The sequence below is a fragment of the Antedon bifida genome, chromosome 3, assembly GCF_963402885.1.
Source record: "Antedon bifida chromosome 3, ecAntBifi1.1, whole genome shotgun sequence".
Lineage (NCBI taxonomy): Eukaryota > Metazoa > Echinodermata > Crinoidea > Comatulida > Antedonidae > Antedon > Antedon bifida.
Genome location: NC_136228.1, coordinates 33,438,602 through 33,462,334, shown reverse-complemented (window position 1 = coordinate 33,462,334; position 23,733 = coordinate 33,438,602). Strand labels below are relative to the sequence as shown.

The 23,733-nt window shown below is 32.5% G+C and overlaps 3 protein-coding genes across 4 annotated transcripts; 1 reads left to right on the top strand and 2 right to left on the bottom strand.

Annotated features, from left to right (window-relative positions):
* The first annotated feature begins 1,735 nt into the window (after window positions 1–1,735).
* LOC144837803 (uncharacterized) lies at window positions 1,736–21,652 on the top strand. 2 transcript variants are annotated; one of them, XR_013611549.1, is made up of 26 exons: window positions 1,736–1,816; window positions 2,257–2,910; window positions 3,440–3,699; window positions 4,038–4,193; window positions 4,668–4,893; window positions 5,243–5,367; window positions 5,641–5,933; window positions 6,131–6,208; window positions 6,816–7,059; window positions 7,610–7,804; window positions 8,050–8,274; window positions 8,545–8,784; window positions 9,031–9,103; window positions 9,583–9,774; window positions 10,116–10,225; window positions 10,333–10,430; window positions 10,779–10,980; window positions 11,608–11,754; window positions 11,946–12,047; window positions 12,427–12,552; window positions 13,069–13,292; window positions 13,546–13,633; window positions 14,068–14,264; window positions 16,890–17,003; window positions 17,547–19,507; window positions 21,590–21,652. XR_013611549.1 is itself a non-coding variant. In XM_078693059.1 (25 exons), exons 1-25 carry the CDS (start codon window positions 1,804–1,806, stop codon window positions 17,767–17,769), a joined length of 4,605 nt encoding a protein of 1,534 aa, XP_078549185.1. In that variant the 5' UTR covers window positions 1,736–1,803; the 3' UTR covers window positions 17,770–19,544. The 2 variants fall into 2 exon arrangements, 1 of the variants encoding a protein (XP_078549185.1); XM_078693059.1 differs by lacking the exon at window positions 21,590–21,652 and having other exon boundaries at window positions 17,547–19,544.
* Window positions 19,411–20,298, bottom strand: LOC144838393 (uncharacterized). Its single transcript, XM_078693732.1, has one exon. It carries the CDS (start codon window positions 20,296–20,298, stop codon window positions 19,411–19,413), a length of 888 nt encoding a protein of 295 aa, XP_078549858.1.
* On the bottom strand, window positions 21,578–22,465 carry LOC144838392 (uncharacterized). The gene has a single exon (XM_078693731.1). It carries the CDS (start codon window positions 22,463–22,465, stop codon window positions 21,578–21,580), a length of 888 nt encoding a protein of 295 aa, XP_078549857.1.
* Window positions 22,466–23,733: the final 1,268 nt, after the last annotated feature.

Sequence of the window (23,733 nt, the reverse complement as noted above, 5' to 3'; positions counted from 1 at the left end):
ATACAGCTTAGCAGCCTTTGTGTTTACCGAGTCAATGCTGGTTTATTGTTATGGATTATGGAACGCCGGGAGTGCCACTTTCGGCGACCTTTTAATGCGGCGACCACTATTTCTTTCGGCGAACTTAACACTTCGGCGACTTTGGTACTTAGCGGCGACTTTTTCATGCTTCGGCTAGGATACTCCAGAATTCGGCGGCTACTTTTTCATGCGGCGACTCGGCGACTTTACCATTCAGCTGCAACTTAATGCGGTGACTTGGCAACTTTACATTCGGTTACAATTATTTTCATGTGGCGACTTTGTTTCGGTTAAATAACTTTGTCGGCGACTTCTTTATTTGGCGACTTAAGGATTAGGCAGCTTTATTGTATGTCGACTATATTGTGCAACGATAACAGCTTAGGTCCTGGGACATTTTGTAACGTCTGTAATGAAAAGCCTAAACTCCAACTTATCAAGATCCAATTACCACTCTTTTGTTAAAATAGAAGAAATTAACTTTTGAAAGAGAATGTTATTAGTTATTTTCTCTCTAGCATAAAAGCTTACTGTTCTCAGGAAAAATGTTCATTAGAGAAATTTGATTAGGCATATAGCCTAGGAGGCCCTAATCAACATTTGCATAACAATTTAAGCGGGTGGGTGGCTGCATCACCATTAACTGCTTAGCTGGGTACATGAAATTTGTATCTAAATTTTTATTCTGTTTAAAGTACAGTTTTTTAACTGACTAACTAATTATATATTTTCATGTAAATAAAAATTAATATCGTTTTTTTTTATGGCGATCCTGTTTTGGTATTTTGACACACTGTTTAATCTTAAATAAATAAATAAAGGAGACAAAATTAAGAAAGAACACCAACAAATATCTTTTTTATATATTACAGTTTTCATATTTTTCTCTAATGTAGCTATGCGTAATAAAAAGTTCATTTAAAATCTCGTTAAGTTTTTTTTATCCAAGTTATTTGGACATTAGGCCCTCATACAGAAGTACTGTTATGCACACACGAAGTAAATTTAAATGTACGCTATGTGAGTCTCTTCAGGTTTATAAAAATCAATTTTAAAACCTGTTTGAATATTATTTATTTTAAAATTTTATTCAGATAAAGAATATGCATTGCATGGCAAGAGTAGGCGCAATCTGTATTACATTTCGTATTTTATTCGTATTTAATTATAAATACATGGTTCAATTTTTTTCCAGAAAATATTATGGCTGCACTGACGCAGAGACAGGGTATACCCTGCTAGATACCGTGAACATGCACTGTGTATTTCCATCTATTTTGAATTTTTAAAAAATCATAAATTACCATAACTGTTAAAAATATTTTCATTTCAACAAAAGTTGCCTAAAACCGTTTTTATGTTATTATCTTTAGTTTAATAAATTAATTATTTCAACAATAATGTTGATTATGATACAAATCAATAATTTTTATTTGTTCAATGATGAATTTTCAGTTTATAAACCAATGTATGGGGACACGATTTTAGACACAATGAAAATGACCCATAAACACTTCAAAGAACATACAAATTGCTAGACTTTGGAAACAGTCGTTTCTTTCTTACGTTTTGACCTATTTTCAAAAAATATAAAAGTCGCCAAATTATAAAGTCGCCGTATGCACAAGTCACCGGATGGTATAGCTGCCGCTCAATGACAAAGTCGCTGCTGAATGCCATTGCGCCGCATTAAAAGGTCGCCGAAAGTGGCACTCCCGGCGTTCCATAATGGATTCCTGTTTGTTTTTGTCTGTATACAACTATGGTAATTAGGATGACAATATGAACAAATCAGGTAGATATAATAGACATTTTATTTTTCATAATAAACCAATATAATTTTAGGTTTTCAATCATTTGTAGAGTGTCTAATAAGTAGATTTACTGGCTAGCCCTAGGACTGTGTGTGTTATGGTGGTAAATAAGCATGGACTAAAGCAGGTGTGATGCTTTAGTAATTCTATTGGGCCTAAACTATGATAGAAGGTGCAAGCTAAACCATTTACCTATTTTATGCACAGTATTGTCATTTTAGTTAAATAATGATTTTTTCATTAGCATGCAGTTTCCTTGGCATGAATAACCCCCTACCCCCCCCCCCCCCCCTCTCAATTTCTTCCCTCCCCATATTTTTCTAATACAGTATTTATACAGTACATTATATATATATTGGAGACATTTTATTTGGACTCTCTACTACTGAATAATCTCGTATCTGCTATCATTTCTTTTCAGGAGCAACCGTGAAGATTTCTGAAAGCATGGTAAACAAATCTGTCCTTGTGTTGGTAGTGACGATGCTGGCTGTGTACAGCCCGTGTCTTGGCGACTTAAGTATCCTAAGCACGTCTATTACTCCAGCCATCACAAGCAATGGATACCCCTCATTATTACTTGGAAGTCAATTTGATCTTAACATCAACATCACTTTTACTTCCAATATTTCTTATAATTGCTTGCTCCTAATCGATGTTGATGAAAACTTTTTATTCTTACACGGAACCTCTCAAAACAATCTTACTATCATTCACAAAGGCGTTACGCCAGAACAGACTATTATCGTTACAAACGGATCAAATCTTAAAATAGATTTCGGAGATGTGCTAAGTGAAGACATTCTAAATACAATATTCGTAACAGTTCCAATAAGTTTAAATAAACCAGCTAGTTTTGGTGACCTGTTAAACATTACTACCTCGGTATCTACCCAACTACTTAGCGTGTATGAAGAACTCCGTTCCCAGGAGACTATACATTTTCTCGGTCCCGAGGTTGATACAAATTTTAATTGGAACAATGAGAATATCATCATAAATTCTTTTATACAAGCTGTAATTTCTTTAAAGATTCCAGCAAAATCAGAACTGAAAGACATCCAGGTTACTCAAGGTAAGTTTTGAATTCAATTAACACTGAATTTTCATCGTTTTTCATCATTTTTGATTTGTGATTTCTGATTGAATACTCGATATCTTCCATTTATTATTTATTTTAAATGGCATATTTCTAATGACTTCCTCAATAAACAAAAGCACAAGTTTTTAATGTTATGGAAACGCTATCTTTACATTGGACAAATATTCAATGAACTTTAATATAATTTACTTCTATAAAAGAATTTATAAAATGGAACAAATAGAACCAAGGCAACAGGTTGCTGAGCTCCACAGATCAAAGGATTTATCTGTGGCTGCGACACGACCAGTCCCACGCCCCTTAACAGACATCACGTGCCGGCCTGCGGAGAATATGTACTGTTGCTTTTTGTTGCAGCCAGACATAAGATCAAAGAACTGATACAGGTTCCTATCTTGGCAAGATGAGCTCAGCTTCCTGTTGTTAGATTGCCTTGATAGAACGGGTGAACTAGTGGTACACTTTCCTTTTTCCAATAACGTTGACATTTTAATCTTTTCAGATTTTTCAAGCAACGATTTAAGTTCTCTACCAGTGACTTACATACAATGCTTAGGCTCGCCCATCACTGGCAACATCACTTTCAGTAATTCCTCCAATACCAACATCACGCAATTTGATTCAACAATGGTGTCGTCATCACATCAGCTAATTCGTACAAAACGACAAGTTTCTACCTCATCGCTGTCTTCTAATGTTCTCAGTTGGAATATTGGTGACGTTAGCAATGATGGAAGTACAGAAGCTGTATTGGAGCTTCAGGTATGTAACATGTTTTTTGGAGAGACACGCCCTTTGGCGATAGTTGTCTTTGACAGCTCTTGTCTCTCCTCAGTGCTCCCTTTTTATGTTTCACTGAAAGGAATAAATAAAATTAATGCTGTGACTTGGTTCCATCTTGTGTGCTAAGGAAATTGTGCTGATTTTAATTAAACTGTGCACTCAGAAATAGTAAATATTTCTAGGGTTGTAAATAAAATGCATGATATACAGTATCAAATATCAAAGTATGTGTTTCTTTTTAGGGGTTCACACTCGACAAGAATGACACTTCTTGTATTTCTTGAATATTAATTTATTTCAACTCTTCAATCTTGCAGATTTCCTTTACATTTGGTGATGTACCGGATGCCACGCCAACAGACTCTATTCTGCATTCACTCTCTTTGAATTTAAATGGAGGCATGATTCCCTTGACATCAAGCAACCTAGTAGTGTCTATTCCTCAATTAACAATCACTAAAACGATCCAAATTGTAAGTGAAACATTGTATAAATTACTGTACCAGGTTTACTTGGCAACATTTTTTTCAATGAGGTGAGTCCTGTGTTCATTCTGAACGTAGGGAATGGGCTGTTAGGAGCTCATTGTACTAAGCCTCGGAATTAGGTAGGGTGGGTGGCCAGTTCCTTTCTATGCCACCTTATCCTCCCTAGTATTTTCAACCAGGTACTCATTTACAGCTGAGTGGACTGGGAGTTGAACCAAGGTATCTTGGAGCCAATTCATTCCTGGGTTCCTTGGGTCTAATATGTCTTCTACTCTTCTTCTTTTTTTTTTTTGACGAATGACAACTTGGCAATCCTTTTGTCTACAAAACATTAATCATGATAATAATACAATACCATTTATTTACTATTTACCTACATGTATAACAAACTATGTTAGTGGCTACATTTTTCCAGCTCAGGCACTTATAACAATGTTGTTGTTTTTTGAATACATACAGGTCGGTGAAGAAGACATTGACGGAGACAAAATTGACGTTTTACGGTTTACCATAGAGGTATCCCATGATGCATTGTCTTCTAATTCAGAGGCATTTGAGGTTTATGTTGAAGATGATGTTGAAGGTTTTGTGGTTGAATATTTTGATGAACTGGTACCAGTAATTTCAACACCTGGCCTAGCAATAACCAAATCCAAAATCTCATACACGTTGAGTTCATTGAACTGTAAGTCTAATACATAGTTTTAACTTTAGGCTTGGTTCCCATTGGACGCAACCCAAGCAACTATTCGTTGTTACGGGAACCAAGCTGAAATGTGTGAAATCTACATTAATGCAAATTGTGTATTGTACGATATAAAATTGTTTGTAGACAAGCGTGTGGCCAGAATTTTTATCTTGTCCTTTAAAAGGTCTAAGTGCAAGGCTTATGGACGAATAGAGGACACTTTCACTGCTGCCCTCTAGTTTAAAAAGAGCACTTCAGAAAAAAAGATCCTACATTCCCCACTCTCCCTCCCCCTCCCCCCCTCCTTTCCAATATACGGCTATCTTTTAACATGGTTTTCTTTCAGTTGGTGACAGTGTAACTCTTTCATATAAAGCCTACTTTAATGACGATACTTTACAAAATACTGAACAAGACCTGAACTTGCCAGCCACTGTGCAATGGCAGACACTCTCACAACCAACACCTTCAGTAAGTTGTGTTATGTGTGCAATTAACCCTATAGTCAAACCATGGATAATAGATTGTATAATTCTCATGAGCCGCCCATGTTCAAAATTTTTCCTGCATCACAAAAATTCATAAAATGTCTGGTAAAGTTTGCAATTATAGCGTGGGAACATTTTCACACAAACAATTGATAACTGCTATTAATTTGAATTAGACTTTATCATTTTATGAATGTGTAGTAGTTTAGTACATAGTATACTTATTTTTTTTAAACAATTGTGTTTTTATATTCAGTTTCCAGGTACTAGTTACGGACCAGTTGAAGACAGTGTTTGTGTACAAATGTCTGTATCTTATGATAACTCAAGCAATGTAACTAAACATGGACTTGCTGCTCTTGGTTTCTTTGTGTGTGTGCTGATTGCCATCATCATTGTCCTTATTGTCGCCGTTGTATGTATACGGTGCTTTCACAGAGGACCGTATTCATTGGTTCAACCAATAGGTGCAGGGAAGAGACGAGGCTTACTGATAGATGATAACAACATGTCTGGTAATTCAGTAACTGCTTCTTATGAACAATCATCGTAAGTTTTTCGATGTAGTACTAACTTTATTTATTTATTATTTTTAAATTCATACTCATCCAACAGCAAGTAACTCGCCAACTGTAGGTCAGGATTGGAGCTGTAGGTTGTCATACAGCAAACAAGTCAAACATCTCATAAACAATTAATATAATCAATTGTGATACATTCCTGCAAAATAATTTTCGTCTTTTTAGGTTGGTACAAGTGGATGATAGTATCGTACTCATCTTAATGCTTAAGCAGAGTTCTCAAAAATATTCAGAATTTGACAAGTAAGTGTTGTGTGTCTGTGTTAAGCTCTGTCTAAACTATCAAACTAGTTTGACAAAAAAGTATGTTGTGATATACCCAAATATGGTAGTGATATGACATCATCATGTCCATATATGGGCACATCACATAAAGTTTTATAGTAAAGATAGAGCTTCACAATGTAACACATTATTCATTTTTGATAATACATAGTACCTCCCAACTTTGAAAAATGAAATATCGGGAGGTTTTATGAAATTACAGAGGGTACTATAATACTACACCAAACCATAAAGGGCGTTATGAAAAAGCAAAAAATATTGGAATCTATAATGCGTGCCGAAGGCGAAAAATGTGCTGGATACTTATTATTTTACTTATAAAATAACGCATGAATTATAAACATTATACTGACCCATATTAGTATGTTTTCAACTCTCATCTAGAGTAGTAGAAATTATAAATGTATACATATCTGGAGATTTTTTTTCCGTTATCCAAAATATCAGGAGAAATTGCATTTTAGCGGGAGATGACTCAAAATATCGGGAGACTCCAATCCATTATCAGGGGAGTTGGTAGGTCTGCATAATAACACATATTTGTATCTTTAATATTTTATTTTAGTTTGGATATTTTGACAACAATTGTTCTTGATATTGCGTTTGAGGCGAAGAGATTAGAAGCAATGAGCATGTCTGTTGAATTACTTATTCAACAGTGGACAGAGAAGAAACTTATACCAAGTGACGTTAGTAATAAAGTAATCAAAAAGTTTCACAGAAGTTTAAAGGATTTAACAAAAGAACTCAATGATAAATTTAGACGTGACTCTCAGATGCTTAGAAAACAACTGATTGCTATGAATAATGTAAGTAGTGATTTTTACTGATATTTTTATTTCCACCATGAAAGTTAAAGATGATTTTTCCCCTTAAAAAAGAATGTTTACATTTTTTTTTAATATACCATTTTCACATAATAATTATCCACTTTGACCAAAAATTGAATTGGAAAAAAATGTATTTACTTGAAAAAACTGTAATTTAAAACAAAAATAGTCTGCAAGCCAATAGGTTTTTGGTTGAATTTAACAATTTGTCATTTGTGAGTGAAAACAATGAGTGATTAACTTTATTAAACTATGATATTCAAATTAATTTAAGTAATCTTAATTTGTTATGTTTTTGGGTGACAATACATCTTTAAACAGAAGGGTTTTGCAATGAAACTTCTATTTGTCATACTCGTGGTCCTATTTTGGAATGTACATAATATATAAGTACATCCTTTCTCCAAAAATCTTAAATCCTTCCTCCATTTTCTGACGTTATCACTTTCAACTTGCTTGAAGGTACTACATACACACTAAATTATCATTATTTTCAAAAGTGTTTATTTCTCTGTAAATTTCTTCATAGATCAAGTTAAGTGAGTTGCAGAAAAAGCATGCGATGGAGTATAAAGAAACTGAAGAAGAAACAAAGTTTATGAATGAAGAAGATAAGAAACGTGAGATATTGAATCTATTACAGCAACAGCATGAAGCAGAGACAGCAAACTTAGCATCAATACTTAAATTCCAACAGGATGAACAACAAGAAATATTAAGAAAGGTGCAACATTTTTATTTTTAAAATTTTTATTTCATACGCATCCAACAGCGAGCACAAACTCGCCAGTTACAGGATGGATAAACTATTTTATAATTTATAATTTATCATGCTTATAAACTCATTCAAGGCTTAAGGAGTATTTTTGGATGTGTTTTTTTTTGTATTGTACATGTGAACAAATTTGTCTTCTGAATTTAGGATTAGTTTACCAGTTACAACTCTTTATTAAAAATTATTATTGACAGGAATATGCAATTAAGAAAAGAATCCGAATCAAGTCTATTCAGCAAGAACACCTAGATCAGGTGATTCTTCAAGGGAAGTTGGAGGAAGATCAAGCCAGAGAGTTGATTTCAGACCATTGGCACAATATGGCTGTATTGGAGAAAAGAATGGATGAAGATATTTCAAAACAACGCATGCTTCTTGAAGAAAAACTGGAGAGACATAGAGCTCTAGCTGACAGAAATGTAAGTTTAAAAAAAACTCTGAACTCTCTCAAATGTACCCTTACCTTATCTTCAATTAAGAGAGACATACATCTTCAACTGGCTGAAATGAAAGAGCTTGATGATGTCATTTTGAACTCTTTACATTAACTTTTAAAAAAGTCATTCATTACCTCTTTTACACTGCCCAGCTAAAACCAAACCCATGTCAACTGGCAGTACATTATCTGGCCATACTCTTTATAAACATTGAGACTGGCTTGAGTTATTATATTAAATTATTATGAACAGGTTTCTCAAGAGGAACACCACAAGGAGATTCTGAATACCATGGTGAAGCAGACAATAGGAGGACTAGAGCAGCTACAAGAAGCTGACCAACTAACTGAAGAGCAATTTAATCAGTATGTAGAGAAGTTACAAAAAGAGGTAGTTGTTGCCAAGCAAAAATATGAACAGGACAAGACAAAGCAAGAAGAACAATTGCACAAGAGATTGACGGCTTTAAAAAAGCAAAAGCTTACAGATAAGGTATGAATGTAGCGTGTTGCATGACTGAGCCATTAGGAAAGAGTTTTAGCCATCAATACCAACATGTATTAAATGACATAACAATGCTGGGTAGTTGATCATGTACATCTTTTAAGAGGAGTAGGTTAACTTTGTATCCACACATCCCTTGTTGTGACACAGTCCAGTTCACTTTAAACTCCTAAACATTTACATTTAAAACCAGAAACTACCATTAAATTTAATTGATAATTACTTTTTTTACAGGCAAAGGAGCACAAGTCACAGCTTGATCAGTTTGAAGATGAACAGAAAAAGAAAGAAACAGAATCAAAACTGGGTACATAATGTATTATTGCTGATTATTTTTCTTCTTATGAAACTCAATTATAAATTGTGTGTTAATGTTAAAATGCATTCATAAACATTAACTCAGGCCAATGTACAGATCCATATCACTCTGAATCAAAACACTAAACAATCATTTGTTTATAATATCAATTCATGTATTTAATATCAAATTTGTAAGATCTCTTTATAATCAATGGTTACGATGTTTTGTTTTTTTTGTATTCATTTTTCAAATTGTAAATCAACCAAGCAAATTTTTGTTAATTGTTTTTTATAATGTATTATTGAAATGAAAGATAGGGAAAAATAATTATTTATATCTTGTTGTTAAGATGACAATAAGTAATATATCGTATCATTATTATATTGTTTATACTTTGGGTATGTGTTATAGATAATACTATTCATAATACTAATTTTTTGTGGAATTTCTGACAAATTAAGTGTTTAAATATTTAAATTATATAGAACCCAGTGAGTTCTTGGACGCAAGGATGCGGATTCTTACTAAACAACAACTTGAACTAAATGACATTGATAATGAAATAGATGAAGAGGCAGCAAAACAACTAGAAGAATTAAGAGAAAAACTAACAGTAAACATGGAAGAATCCGTTGAGAAAACTAAGAGAAGTCTGTATTCAAGTCTGAAGAGTAACGGTAATTAATTTGAAATTCTCTAATTAGTAATTTTTAAGTATATCGATTTTATTTTTTTGTGTTTGTCATCAAACTTGTCAAGTTAATTGGCTGTGCAGTTTAGACCGGTACACTGCAAACCACAGTTACAAACATAGGCACAAGTTCAAGAGATTCAAGGCACTCCATGGCTATACTTCTTGTTCTGGTGTCTATACTTGTGAAGCTCTGTCTACACTATCAAACTTTATGTGACAACAAAATTTGATGTGCCTATGCATGGACATGATAATGTCATATCACTACAATATTTGGGCATATAGTTATTATCGGAATATTTAACTTCTTGCTTATTCTTTAAGATTCTATTAATGAAATGAAGGATGAAATTTTGGAAGAACATCAAAGAAATATAGAAAGACTGAAAGAAGAAAAGGAGGAAGAAAAGCATAGACAAGAAGAAGAGTTAAAGGTTAATTAACAATTCAATTTTTCTGTTAATATATTTATTTAAGAATTTAATTATTTGATAAAGTATTTACTTAATTTAATTTACTAAATAGTGATATTTGTTTTCAGAAACGATTAGCAGAAAAAAGAAAAAATTGGAATAAAAAGAAAGAGAATGAAAAAGATGAACAAATGCAAATTCGTGAACATGAAAGTAAAATGGTTGGGTAGGTGTTGATTTATATATAAAAAAATGTGTTTTCACCTATAAAAAAAGATAAACAGTTTTTTGCGTTAAATTACAGTTTTTTCGGGAAAATAATTTTTTTTCGGATCCAATTTTTAAAAAGGCATATTCAATCAAAAATTTTGAAAAAAAAAAAATGTTTTCAGGAGGACAATACATCTTTAATGATAGGATGTATTACCATATGGTATTACCAAACGTGTTACAAAACTACGGTTTTAAATATTCAACAAAAACATTTTTTAACAATACATCTTTAACAGTTCTATTTAAACACACTGTTTAATTTTAAAATTGTATTTTTTATTTTTTTGTGTTTTCAACTTAGGAGGCTTCTTGCGACGCAATTAGTTATGTCTGAAATTGACAGAGACAAAATAATGCAGGAGCATGAAAAGCAGATGGTTACGTTGGAAAACAACCTGACGCTAAATAAACTTCACCAAAGACGCAAACTGGAAGAAAAAATTGCAATCAGAAGAGCAAGAAAAATGGAAAAGTTGGAAAAACAACAGTATCAAGAAGAGAGGGTAAGTGAAGTGCAAAGTGAAATATAAATAATAATATTAATAACTTACTGGATTTATAAAGCGCCTAAAGGCCAATTTACACAGACGAGCGGTAACATTAATAAAAATATATAGAATCTATGTTATTTCTTATAACCATTTAAATGCAAAACGTCAAAGAACAGTTTCCGCTCAGGATTCTATGTGGAAGAAGCTATGAGGTTTTCCGCTTACCGCTCGTCTGTGTAAATTGGCCTTAATGTTGTGAAGCCTGTACATTTTATTACCCTGGTCATGTCACCTATGAAAACATAGTTCCAATAACCTTACAAGGTGCCCATTTGTACACCTGGGTGGAGAGAGGCAAACGTAAGTGTTTGCCCAAGGATACAAGCAATGCAACGAGAGTTGGATTTGAACTCACGATCTCACAATAAGTAGTCCAACACGCTGCACCACATGCCCTATATCACCCATAAATAAACTGAACCAAACTCTCTATATAATCTCTTCCACTCATTCTGTTGACTGTTGCATGTATTTCAATTATGTTATTCCTTTGATTTGAATTGCCTGTCTTTATTTTGCATTGTCTAACATATAAATTATGAACTGAAAAACATTTTACTTTTTTATTGGATTATATAGAGACAATTGCGATCTAAACAACTTAACAGTGACGACGAGGATGATGATGATGCGGATGAAAAGCAAAAAATGATGAAGAAACATGTTGAACAGAAACTTGCTCTGCTGAATTCAGAAAAATACAAAATTGATGAAGATCTTGATATTGTAAGTACTTACAGTGTAATAAAATCTATATTACCACTGTGTTGTCTTTGTTATTTACAGAAATTGCATGCTTAGTGGTGTAACATTTCAAGTGAATTATATATATTTTGTTGAGGTATTACACCGAAGCCCATATTTACATAGGCTGTGCTATATATAGGTACAAAATAACACTCGTTTTATGGTTACAGATCCGCGTTGAAATGCTTACTGAACGTGCAAATGCGCTAAAGAAACAAGAAGAAAAGCTAGGCTCCATGATTGCACAGCTACAGTTGGAAAAAGCACGGGAGGTAAATTACTTGATCATTATTTATTTTATTTTATTAAGAATCGCTGCAATACATTTGATCTAAATCTAAACACTGTCTCTGATAACTAAAAGTATTGTGACAATATGTACTTTATGGGTTTGTTTTGAGATGTTCCTATACACAAATCGCACAAAATCCTCATATCACATAAGCAGTTCAAACACCTCCCTACAGACGTCGCGAGGAGTTTTCCGAATGTACGATCAAAATGGTACTGGGTATGATCAACTAGCGTTCAATTTATGTACAAAGTAATTTAAAAACGCCAGCAATTTTTAATAAACATGCATCCTAACTAACTATACAATAGTTTCTATTATTTGATTATCATAATTATAATAACTGTATGTTTGTTTAGATGGCTACAATTGAGGAGCAACAGAAAGTGCTGATACAGCTAAAAATGAATATGCTTGATGATATGACAGATAGAGGAGTAATTCAGAGTTCACAATCAAAAAAAGTTATTGAAAACCATCGAAAGGTATTGTACAACAAACCATTTTATTTCAACATATGTTATAATTATAATAGTGCAAATAACAATACATATGATTGAAACATTTGAAAGACTTAACATTATTATTGACATGCTTCTATGGTCTAGGTTATAAGGGAGACACGCACATTTTATCCTTACATTATTACCACATTGTAGAGACTGTTCATTATTCTATTTTATATAGCACCTAAATATGATTGGACAATTGTGGGTAACATTGCATGTAATAATATGCACTATTTAACGATCGTTAAATAGTACTTTTTTCTCTATTTTTCATGTACAAAAAAGTTATTTTCGCATACAGAAAAACATTTTCTAGACATACCGTGATTTCGAACATGAAATCCAACAGCGCCACCTATTTTAAAATAAAAAACAACATTGAACACTCGTAATACAAGCTGTCGCCTCATGCCATTATTTGTACCATTCCACTCATAAACACTCATTATTTGTATTCTATGAATTATTTATTTTTCTACTTACAAATTATAGGAAGTAGAGCGACTTGAAACTAAACTCAATGATGCAAGAGAAAAGCAAGAAAAAGAGTTTAAAAAGAAGTTGAAAGAAAAGCAAGTGGAACGTGAGAAAACGTTTCTTAGAGAACAAGAGCTTGAAATGTCCAGACTAGCGGAGAAAGAAACAAATAGTACAAAGGCGAGATTCAAGAGAGTGGTGTTGAAACATAAACAAACTGTCCAACTAGAAGATTTTAGGTAAATATCGCTGATATAAGTAATAAATAAAACACAGAAGAATGGTACAAACCATTCCTAAGTTGGGAACTTTAACAAAACCAGACTTTCCTTGAGGTTCAAAATGTCCCAAATGCATTGTTACAATTAAAACACATTCCAAATACCAGCCTTTCTGGAAAACGAGACATGTTAGGCTAACCCCCAAAGATATCTTGTCTAGTTATATACATTATGTATGTATACAAGAAACTTAATAAATGTTATTTTCTAGGCAAACTATTGAAATGGAAAAGCGACAGTCTTTGGAGAATCTGAAAAGAGATTTTGAGATGAAAAAAATGAAAGCCGTCCAAGATCAGGTATAAAGACTAGCTATAAACAGTTACATGATCCCATTTGGAAACAAAGCGACTGACAATGGGTGTGTGGTTCATACGAAAAGGTGCCTCCCTAAATGTTTCTATCTTGGTGGCTACAAGTTCCATCATTTTAACAGTTTGCACCATTCTTCTTTCAAATTACTCAAAAATGATTCCCTAAAGCTCTGTCTACACTATCAAACTAGTTCAACAAAAACAGCATGATGTGCCCAAATATGGTAGTGATAAGCCCAAACATTTTTTTCTCACATAAAGTTTGATAGTGTAGACAGAGCTTAAGACTGGCATAGGCTTTTAAATCAAACACGGAAATATATAAAAGTTGTGATAACCATTATAATTACAACTAATTAAATAATTAATTATTATAATTAAAACTAAATTATCCATTTCATTTTTATCTGTGTTTGTAGGAATTACAGTTGATTGGGAATCTCATCCGTCATGGAAAATATGCAGACATGGAACTGGTTAACATTCTTAATCTACTATTTCCAATGAAAACGGAGAAGGAACTCAGACAAGTGATTTCCGATATGCAAATTAGCAGTGACGCTGGAGGTGTGCAACCTGACTCTGAGGATCAAAGTGATGATGAGCCCAAGCAAGGGTAATTTGTGTTCTTTAATTTTGCAGAATTTAAAATGCTGTGTGTGTGTGTTTCAGAAATATTCATTTCAACATTTTCTCAGATTTTGGCGGGGTTTGGGGGTAATGTTACACTAGTGGTTGAGTTAAGCGGCCAAACTATTTAGACAGCTGAGGAAACGCAAACCACAGCCTTAATATTGGCACAAGTTAAGGCACTTCTCTGTCCTAACTGGTGGTAGAACAAAATTGATTGGATACGGACTTCAAACAGGTTAATTTTAAAGAGTGTTTGTTTGTGTTTTTTTTCTTTCTTTATTTATCCAAAAAATTCAAAACAAATACATAAATATAACATTGTAATATATAAAACATTTAAATAATTGGATAAAAAGGAAGAAGAGAAAAGGCAACTTCATGCCTATCTAGCTCTACTCCCTGTATAACTATAACATTTCAATTTTTCTCAGTTATCCCAGTGTTTTACTCCATTTCATCCCCTACTGCCATTTATTCACTCAGTCATGTTACCTGTTCAGCCACAATTAATCTATTTGTACTGAGAACATACTTCTTTAAAAAAGCCACCTGTATGTCGTTTTTATATATTTCGTTATTTTATGTTCTATGGAGGAAGTAATATAATATTATAAAATAAAAAATCCAAAGGCAAATTACTGAAAAAAATGAATGCTGTGGGTATCAGTGGCTGGATCTCAATGGAGATACAAAATAAAATAAGCAAAAAGCTAAATCAAAACGATAAAGTAAAACAGCCAGAAAAATTAGCATATCTTTCGGGCAACACTAGCCCTTCATAAGTGCAAGTAATAAAATAATAATATACAATTTTAACTAAATGTTGGTCATTGCTATAAAATAAGTATGGTAATTTAGGCACACACCATGACAAAATCACCATGTGTAGGACAAATTAAAAACTTTAAGCTTTGAGAGCTTCTAATTTTTAAAGTGTCCAATTTTGAGAAGGTTGAAGTAGTGCGTGTGCTTATTTAAATTTTTTGAATTTCATTAACAAATTATATTTTTGTTTTTCATCATTATCTTTTGGAATTGTGTGTTTCATGATTTTATAGTGACATAAGGTAAGTCTTTGAAAAAGATCAAAAGCTGGCGTTATTACACTGCACAGTGCATCACCATAACTTCACCATTATGGGTCAAATCATCTCCATTAACAAAAGTTGCTGGTATTGCGGCAATCACACAAACATGTGGTCATGAGTTTTAAAAGGTCATCTTTTAATATCATTTATTTGTACTTATTCTAATATATTTCCTTGATTTTAGAAACCAGTTAATTTTGTATAAAAAGAATATGTGTATTAATATATAAATCCAAAGGCAAATTACTGAAAAAATGGCAATGCTGTGGGTATCAGAGGCTGGATCTCAATAGAGATATAAAATAAAATAAGCAAAAAGCTAAAACCGATAAGGTAAAACAGCCAGGAAAATTAGCAGAGCTTTAATCAATTACGTTAGTTTTCACCTGACCACTTTTTGACAGAGGCCTTTGACAAGAACAGAGATTGTTCCAATTACTTGCGAAAACAGGACCACTTTATTTTTCCTGGCTACATCACTGTTTGGCTTACTTATATTATATTGTATTAATATATGGGTATCTATAACTTTTTTATGCATATATTAGAAATGGTACAAATAAATGAAATGAATGTGTGAATACCTCCTTACTGAACTATATCACATAAATAAGATTTTGATTTTGACCAATTTGGAATATTGGATTACTAATATTATTACTACCTTCTTGTGATTGCAATTGTTTGATAGTGATTGTAAACCACTTTTTTTAACACTAATGATATTTCAAACACATTATAGGAAATTGATTTGTAAATAAACTAATAATACGTCTAGATAACAATAGTGTCATATTAATGTGACGTATACAATTATTGCTGTGACACGGGTGAGTAGTTTAATTTCTTGTTAAGCAACATAAGATGAGGACTCATCACATGAATTATCTGCTAGGGTTTCACAGTACTAAAGTAATTGATTACCAACCTAGGGTCTAAAAATTGTAAAATAAGATGTGCTGTGCTGACACGTTAGAACTATCTTTCATATTGTATGGGGGTGGGTGGGGTGTTAATTTAGAAGCATCAGTATTGTAATACCATACAAATGAAACTAATTATAATTAAAATATTATTATAGTAAATAGTAAACCATGGATAAGTAAGCCTAAGTAATTGATTAGTAACCCAGAGTCTTAAAATTGTAAAAAAAGAAGTATTAAATATTAAGGGGGTGGGGGGGGGGGGAGGTAATTGGTATTGGATAATTTTTAGTTGCATCAATATACCATATAAATACATAAAAATATGTATATACCATAGAAATGAAATTGTTTATAGTATAGAAAACCATGGATAGATAAGCATAATGTAATAATATTCATATACCAAATTTTGTATTTATAGAATACAGTTTATACTACCAACAATTGTAAACACAAGAATTTATTTAATTTACCCATTAAACAAATTAAAAATGTCGGGAAAAATGTGCACTGTAAGTTGATGCCAGGTTCTGACCTTGCTTACCTTTATTTAACGCTCCTTCCAACAGGACGCTAATTTCAAACCTTTTACAGGGAAAAGAAAGGAAAACAAAAGAAACGGAAAAAGGGATCAGACAACAAGATGACATTAGAGAAGAAAATCCGATCAACGATTTTACTGAAACCACTCAGCTCTGATCAAGAAAGGTAAATAATCAATCGTACATTTTTTCTCCCAATGATCATTACTCATGGCTCCTATTGCTCATGGCTCTGTCTTCACTATCACTGTGATGTGCCCAAATATGGTAGTGATATGACATCATCATTTCCATATATGGGCACATCACATTTTTTTGTCACATAAAGTTTGATAGTGTAGACAGAGCTTTAGATGTTCACTTTCAACTACATGCTGCTTCTTCCATAAGGGTCACACCATGTGTCATTGCTGGTATTTCAAGCGTTCTCGATTCTGTCTTTTTCTTATTTTGTAAACCTTACCATATTTCAGCAGTTTGCTAGGCGATGTTAAAGAGCTTTTAAGCTCTGTCTACACTATCAAACTTTATGTGACAAAAAAATGTGATGTGCTCATATATGGACATGATGATGTCATATCACTACCACATTTGGATATCACTACCATATTTGGGCACATCACACTTTTTTTGTCAAACTAGTTTGATAGTGTAGACAGAGCTTTAGTCTCCTTCATCTTTATCATTATCATCTTTTTATATTATGTAGTAATGAACCAAGCCAAAAGATAAAATCCAAAAAGAAGTTGGCACCGATTAAAAGTAAGAAGTATGGTGGAAAAGGAGTGCAAAATTCACCTCTTCCTGGTATTCCTGGAGTTAGACCAGATCCTATCGGACGAGCGGATTCCATTGATTATTCTTCAGACCAATATAACGATAGACAATATGAAGATATTGTAAAAAAGAAAAAAAGGAACGGAAAGTATTAAAGAAGCTAAACATCTTTAAATTTATAGTAAAATTTGTGGATATTGTAACATAAATTATTATAGACTAAAAGCACTGTGTGATGTGCCCAAATATGGTAGTGATATTCCCAAATATGGTAGTAATATGACACCATCATGTCCATATATGGGCACATCACATTTTGTTGTCACATAAAGTTTGATAGTGTAGACAGAGCTTAAAACCCCTCCTTTGGGACACACCTATTAAAGGGACACTTTTCTCATGAAACATGTTTCATGGTACACTTCATTTGGTACCAAAGGTGTTCCCTTAAAGATGTACTGTCCCCCAAAAATATAAAAAATGAAGATTAATAAAATCAGAATTTTAACAGTTTTAATTAGTTATTCACTTCTTCAAAAAAAAAACCCAAACAACAATTATTTCACTTATAAAAAAACAAAAGAAACAGTTAATTTTAACCAAAAACCATTGTCTGACCATGGAACTATAATAGTTCCATGGAAGTCTGACAGACAATTTAAGTATTTTTTTCTCTAAATTACATTTTTTTTCAGGTAACATTTTTTTTTTTGGCCCAGGTTTTGGTCAAAGTGAATACTACTATTATGTGACAATAAATGACATATTCAACAACAAATTTGAAAAAAAAAAAAATGTAGGGGACAATATATCTATAGGGGTTGTAGTAGTCAATGTTTTAGTAACCAAATGATAAACTATAAGACAGACTGTTAAAAGATTATATATTTTATTCAATTTTAAAATTCCCATAATATTCATCATGTAACCTGTCCTAGAGTTCCCAACCACTTTGTGACGTTTTACTCAAATACAACCAACCACCTTACCTCCTCACTTAATTAAATGTGTGTATTATAATATGTTGAAAACGGTATTGTACAAGTGTTGAAGTTTAATAATATTTGTAGATAGTGTATATTTAAACTTAAATATTTTTACAGAGATTACATAACCAATTTACAACTAAAGATAAATAAAGACAGAGGCTGTAATAAGTCAATATTATGAGAATTATGTTATTTAATTTTAACATCAGGTAATTTTCCTCCAGTACTCGGCTACTGTAAGTTAGTTTTTTGTAATATTATACCCAATACTGTACTGTACATGCATTTAAGAAAACAGGGTATTGTAAGTGTTGAAATACAGTAGAGATTATTGTGTAATAATAATTAAAATATTTGTTTTAAATCTGTGTAGATACAACAATATTTATCTTACATTTTTTTCTTGTTCCTAATTATTATTGTTTAAAATATATGTATTATTATTTATTAAAAACTTAGTCTATTATAGGGACCATATTGTATGTAAACGAACTATTTTGTATAATAATTTAACCATTAAAGTTGTTTTTTTATGTGTGTTGATCAACTGTTAAATCATACCTGCTTTTGTACTTTATGATATAGAATTTAAATGATCATTAAAGGCATTTATTTTATCATAAAGAAGAGATTTTAACTCATTATATATGTTAATATATCCTCGAATAAATACGGTATTATGTATATCTATTATATTCACAATTTACACTATTACAGTTTTGTAAATAATAATATTTGTTTCAATTACACTATTTCTTAAATTGTGCAATCATTCATCTTATTCTAAAATAGCTTTGAACCAATTAATTACATTTGTAGGATTTCGCAACATTTGGGAGATGAGCGAATGGCGGCCTCTATCATATCCCGACCAAAGTTAGGGAAATGATCCAAGATAAACAAAGTAAGTTCCTCAAATGTTTTCATCTCTTTTACTTCTAGTTGGTGATCATCGTTTTCAAATAAAAGCGTTGAATTTTTGATTGCAATGATTTTTTCATTTTCAAATTTAACCAATATTAGGTCTTGTAAATATGGGATTCCAGGTGTTCCAGGAATGGTGTACATAGCTGTACAAACTGGTTTAAAGTAGTCGATTTCACGGGGAGTTGGATCAATCTCTCCGTAAGAATGCCAAGCTTTGCTGTCGATATTAACTGGAAATTCGTATCTTTTATCATGTTTGTGCATTCGAGATATTAAGCTACCATTACGGACAAACTTGAAATATAGAAAGCCAACATGATAAACGGGAGACTCGTCTTGGAAGTCAAGCGGTATTGGATCCCACGACGCATGTCCTAGTCCCACATCAATTATGTGAAGATCTCCAGCTTTTGTGAGATGACGCACTATAAGACATAAATGGTTACTACCTGATTTCAGTACAATACAGGAGCAGTAATATATGTTGTAACCTATTGTATTTAAAAGTTCCTTCATAAATTGGTTGGCAACGTAGCAGCGACCACCTCTTCCTCTAAACATGTCTTCTTTAATTTCTTGAAATGATGGAAGATGACGATCTTCTGGTCTGGTGCTGAGATTGATAACATTTTGAAATGGTTCCACATGCAAGAACTTGTAGAGTATTTCTCTCATTAAGTTGAATCTGTTTTTGTTAAACTTTTCTTCTATGTTGGTGATGGACAGCTTGTTCTCAAGGAACGAATGTGCTTCTTGTAAACTCAACATATTTATAGATCTGAGAGCAAGAAAAATTCAATTCAGTTCCTTCAACATTTATTTAGAAACAGTTCAAGAAATAAAAACAAGCATACATTTATAATAACTTAAATGGTAACAATAAATAAGAACTGTTTCAGGGATTGGAAAAAGAAGTAAAAGAACTTCTAGTCTAATAACAACCATATACTGAAAGCCCGACTGAAAGCCACAAAATGTTTTTGTTTAGGAGAAAAAGTTTGGAGATACATATTGAAAATACAACTTTAAAAACTATTCTATATTATATTTTAGTTTAGATTGCCTTAAAATACTATGAAATTTCGTTGGTGACAGATGCAAAAAATCAAAACAAAATGTAAAATAAACGTTCGGTTAGAAATGTTGAACTTTTGAAAAACAGTATTTTTTCCTCTCGAAATCATAAAGGAATATAATGTAGCAGCTATTTATCCATGGTCAGAATTAAATTGAGTTTTTAGTCGCGTGGACGCGACTCTATAGTTCATTATGTCGGTCGGTTGGTCGGTCTGTCTGTCTGTCTGTCGGTCTGTCTGTCGGTCTGTCGGTCTGTCGGTCTGTCTGTCTGTCGGTCCGGTATCACTATGCATTGTAGCACGCGACTTAATGGCTGTTGGCCTTGTTATTTCCATAAAGTAAATGAAATATAGATACTTACCTACTACCGGTAATAATCTTCAATCTTTTAAAAATACCAGAATGTTTGCCTTATTTTTTATTTATTTATTTATTTTACGTCTTTAGGCAATGTGGCCAATGATTACCAATAGTGAATTAATCACTGTCCTTTCAGATAGGTGGTAATATATCAAGTGTCCGTTATGCGATACGCAATCCAACCACTGGCTTCTATTGGTTAACTGTTTATCATATATTAAATTATATAAATATCAAATTAATTGAATTGTGAATTATCATGTTTCTTAATCACCATGTTTTAAATGTTAAAATACTATTTATATTTTAAAATACTGTTTAAAAAACTGTTAAAAATGCAGATTGCCAAATCGCCATAGGCTCTGGTAAAACGATACAAATTTAAAATAAATCCCTAAAAACCGTCCTGAACAATAAACAACTCGAGACGTTTATTCGAATAAATACAGTATTTTTATGGATATCTATTATATTCACAATTTACACTATTACAGTTTTGTATATAATACTATTTTTTTTAATTAACTACTTTCCTTCAAAGGTTTGTTTCGTACTAGATACTGCACTGTGCAATCATTCATCTTATTCTAAATAGCTTTGTACCAATTTATTACATTTGTAGGATTTTGCAACAATTGGGAGATGAGCGAATGGCGGCCTCTATCATATCACGACCAAAGTTAGGGAAATGATCCAAGATAAACAAAGTAAGTTCCTCAAATGTTTCCATCTCTTTTACTTCTAGTTGGTGATCATCGTTTTCAAATACTAGTGTTGAATTTTTGATTGCAACGATTTTTTCATTTTTAAATTTAACCAATGTTAGGTCTTCTAAAAATGGACTTCCATGTGTTCCAGGAATGGTGTACATAGCTGTACAAACTGGTTTAAAGTAGTCGATTTCACGGGGAGTCGGGTCAATGTCTCCGAAGGCATGCCAAACTTTGCTGTCGATATTAACTGGAAATTCGTATCTTTTATCATGTTTGTGCATTCGAGATATTACGCTACCGTTACGGACAAACTTGAAATATAGAAATCCGACATGATAAACGGGAGACTCGTCTTGGAAGTCAAGCGGTATTGGATCCCACGACGCATGTCCTAGTCCCACATCAATTATGTGAAGATCTCCAGCTTTTGTGAGATGACGTACTATAAGACATAAATGGTTACTACCTGATTTCAGTACAATACAGGAGCAGTAATATATGTTGTAACCTATTGTATTTAAAAGTTCCTTCATAAATTGGTTGGCAACGTAGCAGCGACCACCTCTTCCTCTAAACATGTCTTCTTTAACTTCTTGAAATGATGGAAGATGGCGATCTTCTGGTCTGGTGCTGAGATTGATAACATTTTGAAATGGTTCCACATGCAAGAACTTGTAGAGTATTTCTCTCATTAAGTTGAATCTGTTTTTGTTGAACTTTTCTGCTATGTTGGTGATGGACAGCTTGTTCTCAAGGAACGCATGTGCTTCTTGTAAACTCAGCATATTGATAGATCTGAAAGTTGAAAAAAACGTTATCATGTACTCAATGAAAGAAAAACTAAGTTACTAAAACAGCAATGCCGTGAGTTACAGTTGCTGGATATCGGATAAAATAAAAAATAAACCAACTAAATCCCATTTGTATTGGACAATACTATTTCGTCACGGTGACAATAAAGCCAATAGACAGTTTTTACATTATGCTTTGCTTCCTGTTTGTGCAACAGTTCAAATGTGAAAATATTATATAATGCGATATTGGTGTTATAAACTATCAACGTGACCTGAATCTATTGTGTTTATTGTATTTAGATGTTACTCGTGCATATGACGATTTCTTTTATTTTCTTTGTACAAAGAAAATTTTAAAATGACGTGAGTTACAGTTGCTGGATATCGGATAAAATAAAAATTAAAAAAAATTAAATCAAATTTGTATTGCACAATACTATTTCCTCTCGGTGACGAAAAAAGCTTTGTGTCCTGTTTGTTTAACAAATGTGAAAATATTATATAATGCGATATTGGTGTGAATGAACTATCAACGTGACCTGAATCTATTGTGTTTATTGTATTTAGATGTTACTCGTGCCTATGACGATTTCTTTTATTTTCTTTGTACCAGGAAAATTTTAAAATGATGTGAGTTAAAGTTGCTGGATATCGGATAAAATAAAAATAAACCAACTAAATAAAATTTGTATTGGAAAATACTATTTCCTCTCGGTGACGAAAAAAGCCAATACAATACATTTTTTTGTTAAGAATGACAATATTACTAATAAAAATATATATTCAAGAAAGGGGGAAAATTCTTGAAGCAAATGATTATAAAACAAAAGACCCAATTTTTAAAAATATTAATTTCATTAAATAAACAAAAATCAGACCTTTGCAAAAGGTTTTCAAACAAAATACAACACTAATACTAAGCAAATAAATTTAAAACTTTCATTCAAAATGAAACAAACAATCCTTTATTGAAATGAACATTCATTGACTTTTTCCTTAATGTTTATATGTAAGCCTAGTAAAGAACACTTGTATGTAAAGATAATGAGTACTAAAGCGTGGTTCCCACTAGAACGTAACGCAGCGACGTATCGACGCAAAGTGCTGTATTGCGTAATCACAAGTGGGAACCGACGACGCAACAGTGCTGCAAACATCGCAGGTTTGATTTCACGCAGACGGGGGGGGGGGGGGAGCACAATTATTAGAAGGGCATTTGCTTACGTTGCGTAGATTGCGTTACGTTGCGTCGCTAGTGA

Bases quoted from the DNA above. Each gene is read 5' to 3' on its own strand.
- LOC144837803 (XM_078693059.1), top strand. The intron at 6,209-6,815 runs GTAAGTGTTGTG...ATTTTATTTTAG, and splicing joins AAATATTCAGAATTTGACAA to TTTGGATATTTTGACAACAA. The intron at 11,755-11,945 runs GTAAGTACTTAC...TTATGGTTACAG, and splicing joins TTGATGAAGATCTTGATATT to ATCCGCGTTGAAATGCTTAC.
- LOC144838393 (XM_078693732.1), bottom strand. From the start codon at position 20,298: ATGTTGAGTTTACAAGAAGCACATTCGTTCCTTGAGAACAAGCTGTCC.
- LOC144838392 (XM_078693731.1), bottom strand. From the start codon at position 22,465: ATGCTGAGTTTACAAGAAGCACATGCGTTCCTTGAGAACAAGCTGTCC.